Here is a 17,510-nt window from a genome sequence, read left to right on the forward strand (position 1 = left end):
TTTTATTTTATTTTTACCAGTCATTTATAATCACACAAATATGGTACTACACTTCATAGCTGTACAATTATAAAAGAGTAAAAACGATCAAATTCCCTTGGAATATTCCAACCAGTCAGAATGACTAATTTTATAATTACACACTTCAATCTCAGTACTTGTGAACTCTAGTAATCTGCTGTGTCACTGTCCACAGGTGTCTATAGGGCAGATGTTTGAGATCCAGAAGACGGTCATGGAACCGGAGGAAAAGAAGAGCGATTGATAAAGAAAGAGAACAGATGTCTATTCTTCAAACATCTGCTGGTCATGATGGTCATGATGGTCGGATCTGCATTGGAGACCTTCATCAGAATGGATCTCACATACACTCTTCCTGTTTACAGTCATTTCAGATGCATATTGTCTTTATATATCATATATAAGATGCCGTAGAAATTGTACATAATGTATTTTTCATGCTTTGTTTGTTAGTGTTACATTAATGTAAGTTAAATTTCTTTGAGTGGGTTATCTGAAAAAAATGACAGTTTTCATTGATCTTTTCACAAAGGGTAAAGGTTGAGAGGTTAAAAATAGCTTATTCTATTAGTTTTCAGTCAGCGATTGCCTAGTAAAACATGGGGACGGTATAAAGATCACATTACTCAATGCCTACAAACAGATTGTGGATAGCAAAAGCAAATAGTTTTGCTAAAACTCATATGTTTAAAGCCTAAACCTGTGGCCCAGTTAGAAGTGCATCATGCAAACAGAGATGTCGAGATCTGAATGAAATTATACATGCGCATTTACATTTATTCATGAGGCTGGTCCTGTTGACAGAGGCGACTTGCTTTAATCATTGCAGTGTTAATGAGAATTAAAATAAGACTTTGGTGAATATTTTATTTGGAGCTATGTTATTGTATTGTGATATTAAAGCAAAATATCAACAACAACAAAAATAATAGTTGCTTTTTAGCAGCTGAAATATTTGCATTTTCCTAAAATGTAATGCATTTGCCCAACTCTTGGTAAATACGAGCCCCTCATTTTCTAAATAGTCATTATTCTGATGTAATATTTTCTAACAATCAATTCTTAAATAATTGCATAAAGTTAGCCAGTGTGTTACGGCAAGTGTCTTAAGAACTAGTGTGAATAACTAGCATTTAAACAATTAAGAAGTAATCAGTCTTAATTTTCTGATTCACATTAGACCAATTGGACATTTTCCCCCGATTTCACAGACAAGGTTTAAGATAGTCTCAGACAAAAATGGATATTTAAGCTGTTTTAACTGAAACCATTTGCACTGACATATCTTAGAATATGTCACCATCATTTTTTCTAAAGATGCACACCAGTGATGTTTTTTTCACGTTTATAAAAGATACTTAAATGAACTACGGCCTAATCCAGGCTTAATCTAAGCCCTCTCTGTGAAACCGGGCCGTCATGTAACTGACTTTAAGAAGAAAGGACCAGTTTTGAAGAAACACATTGGGTGCTTCTCAATATCCTTCCTCGTCTCCTCGCTCCTCCGTCCTCCATCCTATGACCCGGAAACCAATCAAGCACAGCCATCTTGAAGGACATCTCAATTCTCTAATTGCACCGCGAGGAGTCGAGGATCAAGGAGTGAGGAGGCTTTCAGAGGAGCTATGAGCAAGGATGCACAGGTGTATCCTATGCGGAAGTGTTTTATTGACTAAACGTGACGCACGTATACATTCTCCTCCCCCTTGACATCGGTCATAATAATTTGAATTTATACTTTACCTTTGCAGTTTATATAAACCACACATCTCACATATTTCAGGAGGGTATCTTGCTTTATTATTATTCATTATGAATTTCTTAAATAAACAAGCTTCAACAACATAAGGGAAGATCCTTTGAGCGCTACTGATGACGCTGTGAAGTGACATTCGAGTGAGCAAGTATTCCAATGTATAAAAAAAGCTTTCATTCGATTCCTCCGTCCTCATTTTCTTTCCTTGCGTCCTTCCCTTACAACCTACAGGGGGAGGAGCTGAGGCGCTAGGAAAGGAAGCGAGGAAAGGAAACGAGGATGTACAAATAAGAAATGAGAAGCACCCATTAAATGACTTTTTGTAAGAATAGTCTGAGCAGTTTATGCAACTATTTGAGCTTTTTATTTACAGAGGAGAAACATCAAGTGTCAATCATCCTTCTATTCTGATTTATTTCACATCCACAATGCTGCACATATTCAGGCATCATTTATTAAGTATAATCCAGCTTGTAAATGAAATCTCATGTGCATACATTAAGAATATTGGCACATGTTCAAACAAACATTGCATATTGTAAACAGAATGTCGCCCGTAGTCAAACAGATGCACAGACCAAACAACCAATGTAAGGAAAAACTGTGGCAAAGCTTGACTGTAGTTACAAGGATATATAGCATATCTCATATGCATAAACATAGACGACTTATTGACTTTACTTTGGACACTGCCAGTCTCTGTCCTCATGCTGAGAGAAGTGTAAACATTCAGTTCCGATGTCTTCAAACTCTCAGTGTAGAACGTCATTCAATCTAGAATGTTTTATACTCTTTGTGTTATTAACCCTTTATTCAGGTGTCTTTTAATGTGCTTTTGTTTTTGATCAAATGTAATACATTTTGACAGTTGAATGTCAACATTGACATTTTAATTTTAAAGTCCAATGCCGCGAAAGCATCACTAATTGAATTAAATTTGAGAAGCAAATTTCAGCAGCATCTGTTGGTTGTCCCAAATGTAAATCCCAAATGTATCCCATAATGCATTGCTGTGTTGTTTCCTCTCTGCATTGCAATAAGAAGAACTTCACAGTGTAAATAACTGTGCAGCCATGATGGAAACAACACGTTTGACGTTATTAATAAATGACACTGATGACTCATTATGTGAAAGAAAACCAACATATTGCAGGTTGCATTTCATCCATTGTTTGCACTTGCATGAAAATGTACATGCTTGAAAATGTAAATTGTACTATCATTTACTCATCCTTATGTAATTCCAAACCTGTTTGACTTTCTTTCTTCTGGAACACAGGGGAAGTTGTGGAGAATGTCCAAGTGGCTCTTTTCCATGCAACAATATCCTATACAGGACATGTCAAGCTTCAAAAAATGCACAATAAAGCAGTCCATAAAACTTCTGCATTGCAGGCCTGGTTTCACAGACAGGGATTAAGCAAGGATTAGGCCTTGTGCCTTAGGGGTGGAAAACATCACTGATGTGCATCTTGAGACAAAACAATGCAGTGCCATATTTTACGATATGACAGTGCAAGTTTCGTTCAGTTAAAACAGCTCAAACATGCATTTTAGTCTGGGACTAGCTTTAGTCTTGTCTGTGAAACTGGGAGTTAGTCTCCTGTAATCATACAATAACTTTATGTGAGTGAGAAACAGTCCACAATTTAAGTCATTTTCTCACTAAAATTATCTGATTTGCATATTCAAAAAGCATCACATTTCAGTGTTAACATGTGATAAAATGCTCTGAACTGAACTCAAACTTAACTTTTTAAAAGAGAAAGTTAAATTGGTTTGGAAAAACTTAATGATGACAGAAATGTATTCTTTTTTTTTGTAAACTATTCATGTAAAACATTTTAATGCTAGGAAAATACTTTTATTACTAAACTTAATATTCAGTAATGTCATTAAATTGTTTTCACACTATTGGATGAGAACAAAACTTAACTGAATTGAGCTGGACCAATCAAGATAATTGACCAATCTTGCAACATCAACACTGGTATTGAACTGAACTGAGTTATCTCGAGCTGAGTAACGACGCTCTTCTGCTTAGCTCAATTTAACTCGTTTCATCCTTAATGAACTTGTTGAACTAACTGAATTGAGCTGAATATATTGACACTACTGTCTTTTTAGAGTTGCTTTACAGCAGATTTTGAATTGTCTCATATTTGATTAGTGATCATTGGTTGCTATGTTCCTGTTTATCACTGTGAAGCTGCTTACAAAAAGAATATTGTAAAAAGCGCTGTAGAAATAAAGGTGACTTGACTTGACTTTCTTTTCTTGACACCTTGAGCGTTGATATCCCCTTGAGAGCACATTTATGTATGTTTTGTAATATCAGTCTTTCGTTTCAGTCAGTCACAATTGTGAGGTCAAAACGCACCGATTTGGCGCAGCGTGCCGTGCGTAAAAGCGCATCACTTCACAGCGCGTGGAAAGCTGCGGTCTCAATGGATGACGAGCTGTGGTACTTCAGGGAATAGTTCAGCCCATCGTTGTTGTCCCAGAACTCAGATTCACCATCCCTCATGTACACGGCGAAGTGCACAGAAGCGCTCGGATCTAAGAAAGGAGGCGTGAACATGGTGAAGGAGAAGCGCGCTCCGTGCGTCGTGTCCTCGGTGGGCACGGGGATGGCTAGCGCATCCACGAACGACAGCCAGTCGTTGAAAGTATACCTGACCCCAACCTCTCTCCTTTCCATCGCCCGTATGATCCCACGGACATCAAACTGTGTGACCGTGACGCTTTCCAGCGCGACGCGACAGCGCGTGAGCCGCGTCTCCAAGTCTCCGGACTCCACGGGCATCTTGAACGTCGGGACCAGACAGTCCAGTGTCAGAGTGGACTTGATGTTCATGCACAAGTCATCCATGAACTCTCGGTCCTTGTGAAGGGGGAAACTCTTCAGCCTGTTAAACACCTTGGCTGGAATCTGAGGATCCTCGCTCGTGCTGAAGTGTTTGACGCTCGCCAGATTTAACCCGAGCGCGTCCGCGAACATCACGCGTTTCCCGCAGCTGTGGGAGATCTGATGGTACAGATTCGCAGGCAAGGACTTGGCTCTTCTTCTGTCTTTCAGGTACGCGGGAATCTCCTCGGGTTTAAGATCGTCATCGGAGTCCGTTCCGTTCTCCATCTGCTCCTCATTCATTACGCTCATCATTCCAGGTTTGTAATGTCCAATGACAGAATGATTCACTCTAGGGGAATCCCTTCGCAGGAGCATGTATGTGAAGACTTGGTAACAAACAGCTCCACGTGTGTATATACAGTCCTGTAGTAATCGGTTACACACTGGTTACGCCCACATACTACTGGTTCCAGCTCGCCTTGCTCTATAACCAGATCCAGTGTCAAACAGACAGATGTCAACGTGCACATTTACACTCTCTTTAGAAACAGAACAAGTAACTATGAAGTTCTTAAAAAATACTTTTTCTTGAGGGCAGAGGTTAGATGCAGGGACCGCCATGTACCCGCAATGTGAAAAAGCAGGATTTATAATAACTTAAATGAAGAATACTACTGTAACTGATTGTAATTTAATACAACATCATGCCGTTTTTATAAAACTATATGTGTTATATATATATATAATCTGCCTAATTTTAGTCCATGGCTCCTGCTGAAAATCCTGACACTGACACATTAGATTTAGTTATCTAGTTAACCTAAACTAGTATATTTGATATTCCTTAAATATGCAATAAAAATAGGCTTACCTTTAATATATGCCAATTGCCAACATATATTTAAGGGAATCTCATGGAAACATGGGAAGCCTATTCATTATTTAGATGACTGAGCTTATTTTCCCCAGCATTATTGGTCAAAAGTTTGGAATAATATGTACTATGAATATTACATCTGAAGTATAAAAAATGCAAAAGCTGCATTTATGTGATCAAAAATATGGTAAAAATAGTGATATTGTGAAATATTATTACAATTTAAAATAGCTGTTTTGTATGTGAATATATTGTAAAATGTATTTTATTCCAAGCTGAATTTTCAGCATTACTTCCGTCTTTATAGTGTCAAATGATCCTTCAGAAATCAGTATAATATGTTGATTTATTTATTTACAAACCTAGAATGTATAATATAATTTATTAATGGATTTAAATTGATAAATAATTTTAAACTTTTAAAAATGTTCAACATTTTTTGTTTATCAATCAATCAATCAATAAATCAATCAACCAATAAAAAGTGCATACTGTAATGAGATTTAAAAAAAGCTTTATAAAACAGTTCTGGTCTTCAGATTTGATTGGTCTGCGTTTCAAGAGTTTTAATGTTCAGTTTAACATCACTGGGTTTTCTAACGTGTGTCACACTGTCTATTTTCACTTGCTGTTTCACACACTTCCAGTTTTGCTGAGTTAGACACATTGATGCCTTAAAATTTTAAGTACAATCAATTTGGATGTTTAAGTAATTTCAACTTTAATTACATTAAACTGACTTAAAAAATAGTTGAATCTTGTATATAGCTTATAAAAAAAAGTTGACAAATTGCTTAGCTTATTTTGATGAGTTGAAGCAATGTAAAAACCTATTGACCATAAAAAAAAATACAGTGTGGGTCCACATATTTTGTTGATCCTGGAACTTCATTCCTATCTGAAAATTGATTCGTAACCATAACCCCTACCCCTAAACCTAACCCTACTCATAGAGTATGACTAAAATCAGAGGGAAATGATGGTGAATAACACTGATGTAGAAGCTCCTAACCCTAAGCCTGACATAAACTGTCAACTTCTCCCTCAAATCTGATTGGTCTGTTGTAATGTTGTTCCAGGATCAACAAAGATGATGATAGAGGAACATGTTGCACTTGGTGAAATCATGTTCGTCCCTGTTCCAGACAATAGTTGTATCCCAAATGATGTAATATGACGCACTTATTCTATACACTATGTACTCGTCCGTGTAGTACAGTATATGAACTGTATAAGGTTATTTAGTCATCCAGAGTCTGATCCCTTGGCCTCCACTACATAAGGAAAGTTGAGTGCATGAAGTGTCCAACATTACTGTGTTTGAAATCGCATACTGTCTTCAGTAGATACTTATTTTGAAAGTAATTACTTTGCGAAGGAAATATGCAGTATGAATGTGTGTATGAACCGAAGCTGGATGTACTACACCCCCCATGCTGTCATAATCATGTGACCTACCAGCTTCAGTGGCCCTGTCTCAAATGGAGCCCTAAGCCCTCGAGATCTTCATTCAAGTCCACACTTTCGTGACGTAATGCCGCTTTGATTGTTAGGAAGAAGTTTTCTGCAGAGCTCGCTTCAATACAGCTCGGCAAAAACGCATATCGGCCACAGAGAATATGCACTCACGGCCAAAGGAGGATAGTTTGAAAGGCTTGCGCACTCAAGTGTGTGTGAGACGGCGTGGAAGGCAGAAGATTAAGTATACCTGGGCTTGAAGTCCACAAGTGCACATAAAGTGTGCAATTTGGGACAGGGACAGTTACGTTGCTTCACTGTCATTCATAAATCCTCTCCTGTGGCCTCATGGGATAGTAAAGTGTCCATCGTGTGCAACCTTCAGATTCTCGCTGGAAGAAGTACTTTGTGTCTACTCTTGTACTGTGAATTCAGACATACTTTTTTGTCATATACTATTTTTCATCTACTATAAATATGCGATTTTAGATTAGCCTTTGGTTTTTCAGATAATTATAGGGATATTTCACCCAAAAATGAAAATTCTGTCATCATTCACTCACCCTCAAGTTGTTCCAACCCTGTACGAGTTTCTTTCTTCTGTTGAATATAAAAGAAGATATTTTAAAGAAGTCAAACAGTTGACAGCACAGGATATAAAATACTATGAAAGTCAATGCATGCCGTCAATTGTCTGGTTACCGACATTCTTCCCAATATCTTCTTTCATGTTTCAGGTAATTATAGTGCACTTTTCTTTTCTTTTTTTGTCTTTTCAGTGTGAAGCTGTGAACACTACTTGCACTTTTTGTGTAAGTACAGAAATTGGGACACACTTATTGTGTGAAGAGCGAGTGGCTGATCTTCCTGATTTATCTGTTTGCTCCCATTCGACGATCTCTCAAATCATGTTTTTCTGCTTGGTGAAATATGTAAAGCTTGATGCTTTGACGTCTTGTGGAACTGCTCATTCTTTTGAACTTCTCGTTTATTGAACAACATCCCAGTTACAATCATGCATTTGGTCTAAATATCTGTGTGTGTGTGTGTGTGTGTGTGTGTGTGTGTGTGTGTGTTCAGCACTAGACACCTACAGTAGATCCAGTGAGAGTGGTTTAGAAATATTTATAGTGCAGTTACTGGAAATGGGCAACAGGCTTCAGATGTGACCAGCAGAAGCATAAACACACCACAACGTGTCCATCCGGTGTGTGTGTGTGTATGTGTGTCAGTACAGCTTTAGTTCTGGCTGCTCTTAATGACCACAGGTCAGTGAGAGCTTCAAAACATGCTGTTATCAGACTAGACAAACACACGGCAATATTACAACACTATTAATGACCAGCTACAACATGAGTGGACAGGTACACTTGATCTAAAATGACTTTTTTTTTTATTTACTTGTAATGAGTAAATAAATGTAGTCACGTAGTCCAAAGCTGTTTAGATGCGATTACAAGCTGAAAGAGTAAAGTAAAAATGAAAGACTTTTAATTTACACATATGTCACAATGATGTGAGAGATGACCAGCTACGCTAAATTGAAATTTTAAACCAGAGAATTGTAGACACTGATGATAAACAGCTAAATGGGATGACAGCTTATGATTATTAACAGGATAAGGACTTGTATTAATAGCAATTTATATTTAACTGTTACTTAACTGTGTTCTACTATGAGAATATATTATGGCTCTCCATTTAAAGCTATTTTTCATGACTATAGAATAACATGTAAAGGGACTTGGCACTGAAATGAGTGCTTTTCCAGTGATGTTGTAGCAGCTTTAATTCACCAGCAGATGTCAGTGTTGTAACATTAAATGTCTAAACATTAACTAGTTCACACTTCTGAATGTCATTCCATTAGATTAGATAGCAAACTATCAATTCAGATATCTATGCTTTAATGCTGCTATACCTTTTCTCAGAAATTACTTAAACTGTCAGTTTTAGCTGATTTTTAGATTTTTAATGTATGTGTGAAGTCAACTAGAAACTGTTAATATCCATCGATTTCAAAACCCTCACTAACATTTTTGCTTGGAAAGTTTATCTTTTTTAATCATAAATGTTACTTGTTTTGATATGGTATCATATAATGAAATGATCCGTCTCACTGAAAGCGTTCAAATATTGTTTGGGGCCACTATATACACTCTTAATAATTAAGGTTGTTTATTGGCATTTATGGTTCCATTAAAAACTATAACATCCATGGAAGAACAAAATGTTCTTTATAGTAGAAAAAGGTTCTTTAGTTTATTCACATGTTCTTCAGTTCACACTTATTAAAAAATGCTGCTTTTAAGAACTATTGACCGAATGGTTCTTCTGTTGCATCATTGTGAAAACCCCTGTTTGGGAATTGTATAAAAATGCATGAGGATAACTTTTTACTGAAATGAGTTTACAGCAAGTCACACAAGCAGTTTCTTTGTTTATTGGGACACAATAAAGCTGAATGATTTGACTGATGCATTTGAGTCACGTGTTAGTGTGTGATTCTCTCACATTAGCATCACTGCAAACATCTGGATCAACATTTCTATGGGAAAGTTGCTGGAATCTCTTATCATATACAAGTATATTACATTTAGCTTGTTAAAAAAAAAAGAAAGAAAAGGGAATGAATAAACACCGTTCAAGGTGGTACACACATTTAAATGGCACATGTACATGTAACTGCCAAAACACAATTATAACAGTGTTGCTCTTCACTAAAGATGTGGTGACTTCTAGCTGATCGACTAAAAGAACTTACATTAATTAAGCACATCATTATATATTATGGTAATGTTGTGTACAATCACATTCTGAACATTTTAGCTTCATATTTCTCCAAAAAATCAAAGAGAAATATTACATTATGTTTTGCATAAAACAAACGAAGACCGTTTTTGAATTGCAACACTATTTTCAAGACAAATTAACATTGTAATGCAAAATAAAAATTGTAGATGAGAAGAACTCTGCAAAACACTTGATACTTGAAAAATAATGTCACAATTCAAAAAAACTTAAAGGTCCTAAAAATAATCTCCATTTTATTAATGCAAAATCTAATATCTTTTTTTTTCACTTTTGATTTTGGAGCTTAATATGATTATCAGCTGGTAATAATAATTAATCTTGAATCTGTCACAATTGGCATGTTAACGATTAAATAATTACCTGATTTTAATAAACTATCATTTTCTATTTTATTCATAAATTTTTTTTTTTTAGATCTAAACAATTTGTATCATTTCTCCCTCGTCCAAGTAGGACCAACTTGCATGTGAAAATTATGCATTTCAAGTGAAATTACATTATTTCTCTGAGGAACGAACTGTTGATAATATTCAGCATATTTCAGCCTGGATATTTCAACTGAATAATTGTATACACAGTTTTACACAACAGCAAAACAATTAGACAACCAAAACTTCATCTTTAGCGTACATATTTATAATGCTCAAAGTAGATCTAAAATATACTTTAATTTATCATAAAAACATCTGCATATCAGGAATTAAATCTCAATGGATGAACTTGACAACAAACATTGAAACTAACACAAAAGTTGCCTTCATTTGTAGAATCTTTATGGTAATGGTTAAACCTGAAATGGATTATGGGTACTGTAGTTTCAGCTGGGCACTCCTCTGAGAAAGGCATCCCATCATGCCTCCTCTGCGTTGTAAATACGGTACATGAACGTGACGATCACCGCGGCAACAGCAGGAATCAACCAGTTTGACCACCAGCTGGAACAAGAGATGAAACCGAAGATTTGAAACAAAGCACTTGGTAATTAGCTTGAATTATTAACCAGATACTTGCTGTGCTATATCATCTGAACTACAATGGAAAGTAAAAATAATAAACAATGTACTCAAAAGAACATGATCCCTCATACAAGAAAAAAAGATGTAGTGTGTAACAAGAAATCTGGATTTCTTAGAAATATCTAAACCCTCGTTTGAGCATAAATGTAAACTTACCTTGTTGTTTCTTGTACTGTTGTTACAAGCGATTCCTGTTCAACAGAAAACCAAATGCATTTTTAGGTGGTTCTACCATATGTGAGACAAAAACAGTGAAAGGCAGTGCTGTGTTTGTTTTTTAAAACCAGGAACATGAAGAGAAAATATGATTTGAAAAATGCTTATCGTACTGGTGGTTTGGCAATCTTGTCCCTGTCATCCTGAGAGGAAACAAGAGGAGAGGCATGAAAAACATTTTTTTTTAAATCACAGTTTTTCACATTGTATTGATAAAGCAAAATTAATGACCATTAAATAGGTCTTAAAAAGTCAGTACAACCTCAGATAAACAACGACACATGACATGTTACACCTTGATTTTTTACAATATTTAACAAAAACAGCCAAAATGGAGAAGCCGTGTGACAAACTAAATACATATTATGCTTCAATTGTTTGTAGAACCACCTTTAGCAGCAGTAACTTGAAGTAATCATTATCTGTTTGACTTCAGAGTTCGTGGTCGACTCTATGACTGAAGGTGCCGGGTCCTGTGACTGCAAATCAAGCCCAAATCCTCAGCCCTCCACCACAGTGCTAGACAGCTGGTATGAGCGTTTGTGCTGATATTCTGTGTATTATGGTCAAACATCTCCACTGGTCTCGTCTGTTCAAATGACCAGAAGTCTTGAGGTTTGTTCAGATGCAAATGTTCAAATCTAAGCCGTGCTGCCATGTTCTTTCCAGAGAGAAGAAGCTTTCTCCTGGCAACCCTTTTAAACATGCCATACCTGTCCCGTCTTTTTCTAATTGTACTGTCTTGAACTTTAACCTTTAACATGCTATCTGAGGCCTGTAGAGTCTGAGATCTTGGGTTTCTTGCAGTTTCCCAATTTGCTGGGACGTCCGGAAACTGCCTTGACCGTTTTCCACTGGTGAATAATCTTCCTCACTGTATGATGGACTTCACTTTGTTTGGAAATGACCTTGTAACCCTTCCCAGATTGATGAGCAGCAACAATTGCTTCTCTAAGATCATAGCTGATGTCTTTCCTCCTTGGTATTGTGTTAACACACACCTGGAACTGCCAAAACTTCTGCTTTTATAGAGTTGGTCAAGACGTTTGATTAGCAGAGCCTGACTGATACTAACCCACTTCATTCCTATAAAAGCAGTGAGTGTGTATTTAGTTTGTCACACATGATGGCTTCTCTATTTTGGGCAAGTTTTTGTTAAATAAACAATGTGACAGTGCAATATCTCATGTGTTGTTGTTCATCTGAGGTTATATTTACCTAAGTTTAAGACCTGCCAAGGACCAGATGATTTTTTATTTTGTCCTGATATGTAAAACCCTAGAATTCAAAATCTTTTCCACATGATTGTACAATCTACTGTTCAAATATTTTGATATGATTTTTTTTTTATGTTTTTGAATTTGATTAAAAATACAGTAAATATTGTGAAATATTACAATATAAAATAACTGTTTTCTATTTGAATATGTTTAAATTTGTTAAATTTCTTCCTGTGATCAAAACTAAAAAAGAATTGTTATTAAGAATCAAAATACCTCACCGCAGTTCTATAAACGTCTTTGAATTTCATTATTTTTAATTCTACTTTTTTAAAATTGAATTACTGTTCTGCATGCAGTTTGCTATATCACAACCAATTGAACTAGAATTTAAAATGCATTTTAAATTAATTTCTGCAAGGTCCACAACTCTGCTCCATTCCTGACATAGAAACTCCCTGATAGTATCTGTGTGCTAAATCCAGCAGCATTACAGATCCTTCAAGAGGAATACAACTGGATTCCAGGTTATTGATAGTATCTCAAGCCCCGGAGGTCTATGAAAACATCTCGGATTTCGCTAGATACAACTATGAATCAACAGACTGTTCATGGAGGTTGTATTTTTGGATATATATACATATTTGTAAATCGCATAGGTTACCATTGGTATCTATTGGTGTGATGTAATCCCTTCACTGAAACTATAAATCATTAATGATCATTAATGTCTTCTTGTGTGCCAGACTGTCAGTGCTGACTGATGCTTGCAAAGCAACCAATGCAAAACAGACTTTGAAAAAACATGCAGGGTACAATTTAAAATAACAGCCCTCAAGAGCTAAGTCGAAGCTTGTTTCCGACACAGAATACATTTTTTTTTAAAGATAATTGTGAATTTTTTTCTCAAAATTGAAAGTTTTTATCTTTTTTTCTCAGAATTGTGAGATATAATAAAACAAAACTCCGAAATATAAAGTCCAAACTGCAAGTTTAGATATAAACTCACAATTCTGAGAAAAAAAGTTTACAAATCTGACTTTTTATCTCAGAATTGCGAGTTTGTCGTGTAAGTCTGACTTTTTATCCCAGAATTGTTTGTCTCCTAAGTCTTACTTTTTATCTCAGAAATGCATGTTTATGTCTAGTAAGTCTGACTTTAAATTGTTTGTTTGTCTCAGAAGTCTGACTTTTATCTCAGAAATGCGAGTTTGTGTCGTAAGTCTTAATTTGTATCTCAGAATTGCGAGTTTGTGTCGTAAGTCTTAATTTGTATCTCAGAATTGCAAGTTTATATTTTGTAAGTCTGACTTTTTATCTCAGAATTGCGAGTTTTTGTCTCATAAGTCTTACTATATCTCAAAATTTTGAGAAAAAAGGTGTTGTGATATAAAAAAGTTGCAGTTACCTTTTAATTTTTATTTATTTATTCTGTGGCAGAAACAAGCTTCCATATAACCTTATTCATTATATGGAATGGCTGCGCCATCAAGGCTTTGAGGGGTAAACTTACCGTGTTTTAAATGGCATCTGCTGTAAAAGCTCCTAGATCACTCATAATTTTCCACAGCTCATATTGTCGGGAGTTTTTTGTTTACTGAAATCTCTTGGAAAGATATTTTTGCAGTGTTTCGTCAGCAGAACAATACAAAAACACATTGAATAACAGTACAACCCACTGAAGAGATGTGTGTCTATCCCTCAAAGCCTTGATTTAATTTACTTCAAAAAAATCAAAGATGGAGCTGCTGTGGAATTGTCTAGCCTTTCAGTTTTTCTTGATTTATTTTTAATAAGAAATTATTAAAATATTTCAATATTTCTGGAAATAGAGTATATTCACAAAAGCAGAAATGTCAGAAAGCTCACAAGGTCTTCTTCACACTAATGCTGAACAATAATACAGATTTCTGCTGGACTCACTGGATGCAGTTCTCCTATGAGCATAGAGCTGGCCATCTCGCGCGCATCTGTCGAGTGGCCGACATCTTCGAAACTCTCGGTGGCATCTCCACCCGCTTGCTCTCGCAGCACCTCCTCTCCTCCGGGGTGCTGTGGACATCAGCAAATACATCAAAAGATCAAAATCCAAAGCTAAGCCCTATACATCAATTGTGAACTTGATTGGTCTTTGAAAAGCAAAGTTATCAGAAGATTTAAGTGTCATCAGTGCACAGAGTCATGCATCCATACGATAAGAGGTCGACCGATTGATAGTTTTTGGAGATTCTTCGCCACCGATTACTGATTGCTGGAACAATCGGTTATTGGCAATTTCCATACTGATAGTTTTTCCGGCCTGGAGCGGCTGAGAAGAGTCTGCTGTCATTATACAGTACGAGAGCGGCCTCTAGAGGCGAAAACTATCACTGTCGCCTCGTGGAGTTTGTTTTGACTGAGAGGGGCACTTCAGATACAGATTTAAAGGAGTCATGAAGTGGCTTTTTAAAAAAAATTATATTGTTGTCTGAGGTCAACTTATGACGTTCGCTTGGTTTTTACATTCAAAAACATCAAAATGAATAAGTAATAGGCTATTTTCTACCCTAGTTTTGAGCCTAGCTCAAAAACGCTCGGTTTTTATGGGCGTCTCGCATTGAAGACTTGGAAGTAAACGCCCACTGCTGTGAGTGGATAACAGTTTTGCATAATAATGAGTTTCAACTCACTCGTCAGTGCACGTGGGGGAAATTGTTTTGAAAACTTCCAATGTTGTAAAATGGCACCCGGAATGATTCGCCCATACATGTTCGACCCAGAGTCCGATCCCGAATCGCAGGACAATGAACCAACAACACCTCAAATACAACGGATACTTCGGCCTGTGACAGCGTGGTAAGTTATTGTTAATTGTTTATGCTACTTCTTATGTAGGCTATCTTTAATGTTTTTATAGAAATTTTACTCACATAAGTGTGTTGCACCATTCCTGTCGGATCCAATATAGAAGGCACAGCACCGTTTTTCAATCTTAATCGGTCTGCAAATCCTGTCTCGACCTGTGTCTTGTTTACAGAACAGTCCTCGGCGAAATGAAGCGAACAAACGGACAATGTTTTACCCACATCAGCTGGAACCTCATTAAAAATAAATTTTAAGCATGCATTCCTATTGGAATCCAGAGGAAGCTTATGCAGCGACTGTCTTCTTCCACAACCAGGCACTGCACAATATTTAGTAAACGGCATGTTTACTGCTCGGTAGCTCGATCCGGTTTGTCATCACGAGGTAGGCCTATGTTATTTAGCTATGCGTGTAATGCGCGAATCGGTGGGCGGGGCTAAACCGGCTGTGTTGAAGTAGGCGTTGATCTTCTTCTGCGGGGGTGGTGTTTTATCCTCTTTGACGTCATAGTTCCCCAGTTTGAAAAACGAGTCGTTTGCTGAGCCTGGTGTCAATAAAAGCATTTATTGGACTAACAAGGACGTTTTCAGTTCTGAAACTTACAGGATATTCTTATAATATGGTGACCTCTTAGATGTCAAAAGCTCAAGGAAAATTTGATTTCTCAGTTCATCACCCCTTTAAAACAGACAATGAAACAGTATGTGTATAGTACACTACAGTTCATGTCTTCATATCATTATAAAGTAATTCATTTGTTGACTAGATGCTGAATTAGTGGAGAACAGCAGTGTGACACTTATTACCATCTATTTGCATTAGTTTATATCCAGCTGATCGCTTTTATGCATTCGTTATGCAGTGAAGTGACATATTTAAAGCTAGAAACACGAGAAAGCAAACGGTATCGTCATGCAGCTGACAGAAACACATAAACAAATCAGAAATGCATTTGGTTTCAGTTCTTTTTTTCGTCACTGTAATACATACTTTGTTATTTTGATTAGATAATCATCAAGTGTTCTAAAATAGAAGCAAATAAAGTGTGAGAGTATACATATAATATACATATGTCTAATTGCAATGATATGACCTTTGTTGCACTATATTTAAAGATGACCATCTGAAAGCATGACTGTTTGGATTTATATGAAATGATAACACTTTACAATATGATTCCAATTGTAACATTAACTAAGGTTAATAAAAGTATAGTTCATTGTTAATTAAGTTCAACATTTACTAATACATTTTATGTTGTTTCTCTTAATATTAGTTAATGCACTATGAACTGACATGAATGATCAAGGTATAATTAATATTTGTTATATTTAAAAGGTTTCATGGTTCAGTACTGTTTTTTAATTTTAGTAATAAAGTTCTGCACTAGTTTATGTGTTATGTTTGTTTATATTCAGTATGTATTTTAAAAACTATTGGTTGATTAATCCTTATCGGCCAGCGTGGGCAAACCTAGTATCGTTATTGGTAAAAATACATTATCGGGCGACCTCTATCCTTAAGTGCACTTTTAGACCTAATGTTAGCTTGAGAAACATTTTTAGAATAGGTGGTTCTCTAGATCTAGATCATGATAGAAATAGATAATAGGGAAAGAGGTGAAATGTTAGAGTGGTTATCTGATCAGTTACAGTAAGGTAGTGTGTGGTGCAACTACAGCTTTTCTTCACACACATCTGACCACTAAAAGCAAATCTAATCAAAAATAACAGTGTATTTGATTTTTTGGCGAGATATATTAGTTACTGCACTAATGCCAATTTCCCACCAATCACATTAGTTGGCAAGCAACTATTGTAATTAAATCTCTTTAAAAGGTCACTCCATTCAGTACTCACTTTAAGCAGTGTAAACTTTTGTACTGGACATTTTGAGCTGACTCATTGCATTCAACACTATGCAATGCACATGCATTACACAATTCCAATTCAACAGTTCTGTATATACAATGCAACACACGTAATGCATGCATTGCAAATTTCCAAAACAATACCATAATGCAGATGTTAGCTATGTGTTTGGCACCAAACAGAACATTTGAGGCTCTATTTTAAAAACTCACCTCCTCGAGAAACTTTGTGACGTCGTACACTTTATTATGAATGAGAATCCATGTGCTTTTAAAAGAGTTCCGTTCCTCGACCTCTGACAAACGATAATATTTAACACACTTTTCGTCTGTTCCGTTGTTTTCCATTGGTTTGTTTAAATGTGTGTTATTTGTTCAGAAACTTTCCTAAGTTCACCTACGAATCGTTCAAGTCACCTACAAAACTGGACTTACCACCAACAATTGTATTTCCCAACTCGCCAGACAACGCCCATTCCGCTTAAGACGAAATCTGATTGGATGGTATCATGCCTGGGTTTCCTAGTGTGTCTGTTTTGATTGGACCAAGGGCTGTCAATCAACTCA

At 36.3% G+C, this 17,510-nt stretch overlaps 3 protein-coding genes across 3 annotated transcripts in view; 1 reads left to right on the forward strand and 2 right to left on the reverse strand.

Annotated features, from left to right (window-relative positions):
- The window catches only part of lyrm4b (LYR motif containing 4), a 79,311-nt gene extending 75,267 nt beyond the window's left edge, over window positions 1-4,044 (forward strand). The window contains exon 3 of the mRNA XM_077244144.1: window positions 197-4,044. Coding sequence (XP_077100259.1) covers window positions 197-265 — 69 coding nt within the window. The 3' untranslated portion in view covers window positions 266-4,044. The remainder of the gene's footprint in view (window positions 1-196) is intronic.
- Window positions 3,587-5,034, reverse strand: ppp1r3g (protein phosphatase 1 regulatory subunit 3G). Its single transcript, XM_077244140.1, has one exon. The coding sequence runs from the start codon at window positions 5,001-5,003 to the stop codon at window positions 4,197-4,199; it is 807 nt and encodes a 268-aa protein (XP_077100255.1). The 5' UTR covers window positions 5,004-5,034; the 3' UTR covers window positions 3,587-4,196.
- A 4,356-nt stretch (window positions 5,035-9,390) lies between these two features.
- cyb5a (cytochrome b5 type A (microsomal)) lies at window positions 9,391-17,421 on the reverse strand. The gene is made up of 5 exons (XM_077244143.1): window positions 17,157-17,421; window positions 14,153-14,281; window positions 11,123-11,152; window positions 10,950-10,984; window positions 9,391-10,712 (listed from the first exon to the last, which is right to left on the reverse strand). Exons 1-5 carry the CDS (start codon window positions 17,289-17,291, stop codon window positions 10,628-10,630), a joined length of 414 nt encoding a protein of 137 aa, XP_077100258.1. The 5' UTR covers window positions 17,292-17,421; the 3' UTR covers window positions 9,391-10,627.
- Between the last annotated feature and the right edge of the window lie 89 nt (window positions 17,422-17,510).

Source organism: Siphateles boraxobius, unplaced genomic scaffold (genome assembly GCF_051911475.1).
Source record: "Siphateles boraxobius isolate OS27281-9 unplaced genomic scaffold, OSU_SipBor_1 26, whole genome shotgun sequence".
Taxonomy (NCBI): Eukaryota; Metazoa; Chordata; class Actinopteri; order Cypriniformes; family Leuciscidae; genus Siphateles; species Siphateles boraxobius.

Bases quoted from the DNA above. Each gene is read 5' to 3' on its own strand.
- ppp1r3g (XM_077244140.1), bottom strand. From the start codon at position 5,003: ATGCTCCTGCGAAGGGATTCCCCTAGAGTGAATCATTCTGTCATTGGA.
- cyb5a (XM_077244143.1), bottom strand. From the start codon at position 17,291: ATGGAAAACAACGGAACAGACGAAAAGTGTGTTAAATATTATCGTTTG. The intron at 14,282-17,156 runs GTGAGTTTTTAA...TGATGTCCACAG, and splicing joins TCACAAAGTTTCTCGAGGAG to CACCCCGGAGGAGAGGAGGT. The intron at 11,153-14,152 runs GTGAGTCCAGCA...GTTTCCTCTCAG, and splicing joins TCATAGGAGAACTGCATCCA to GATGACAGGGACAAGATTGC.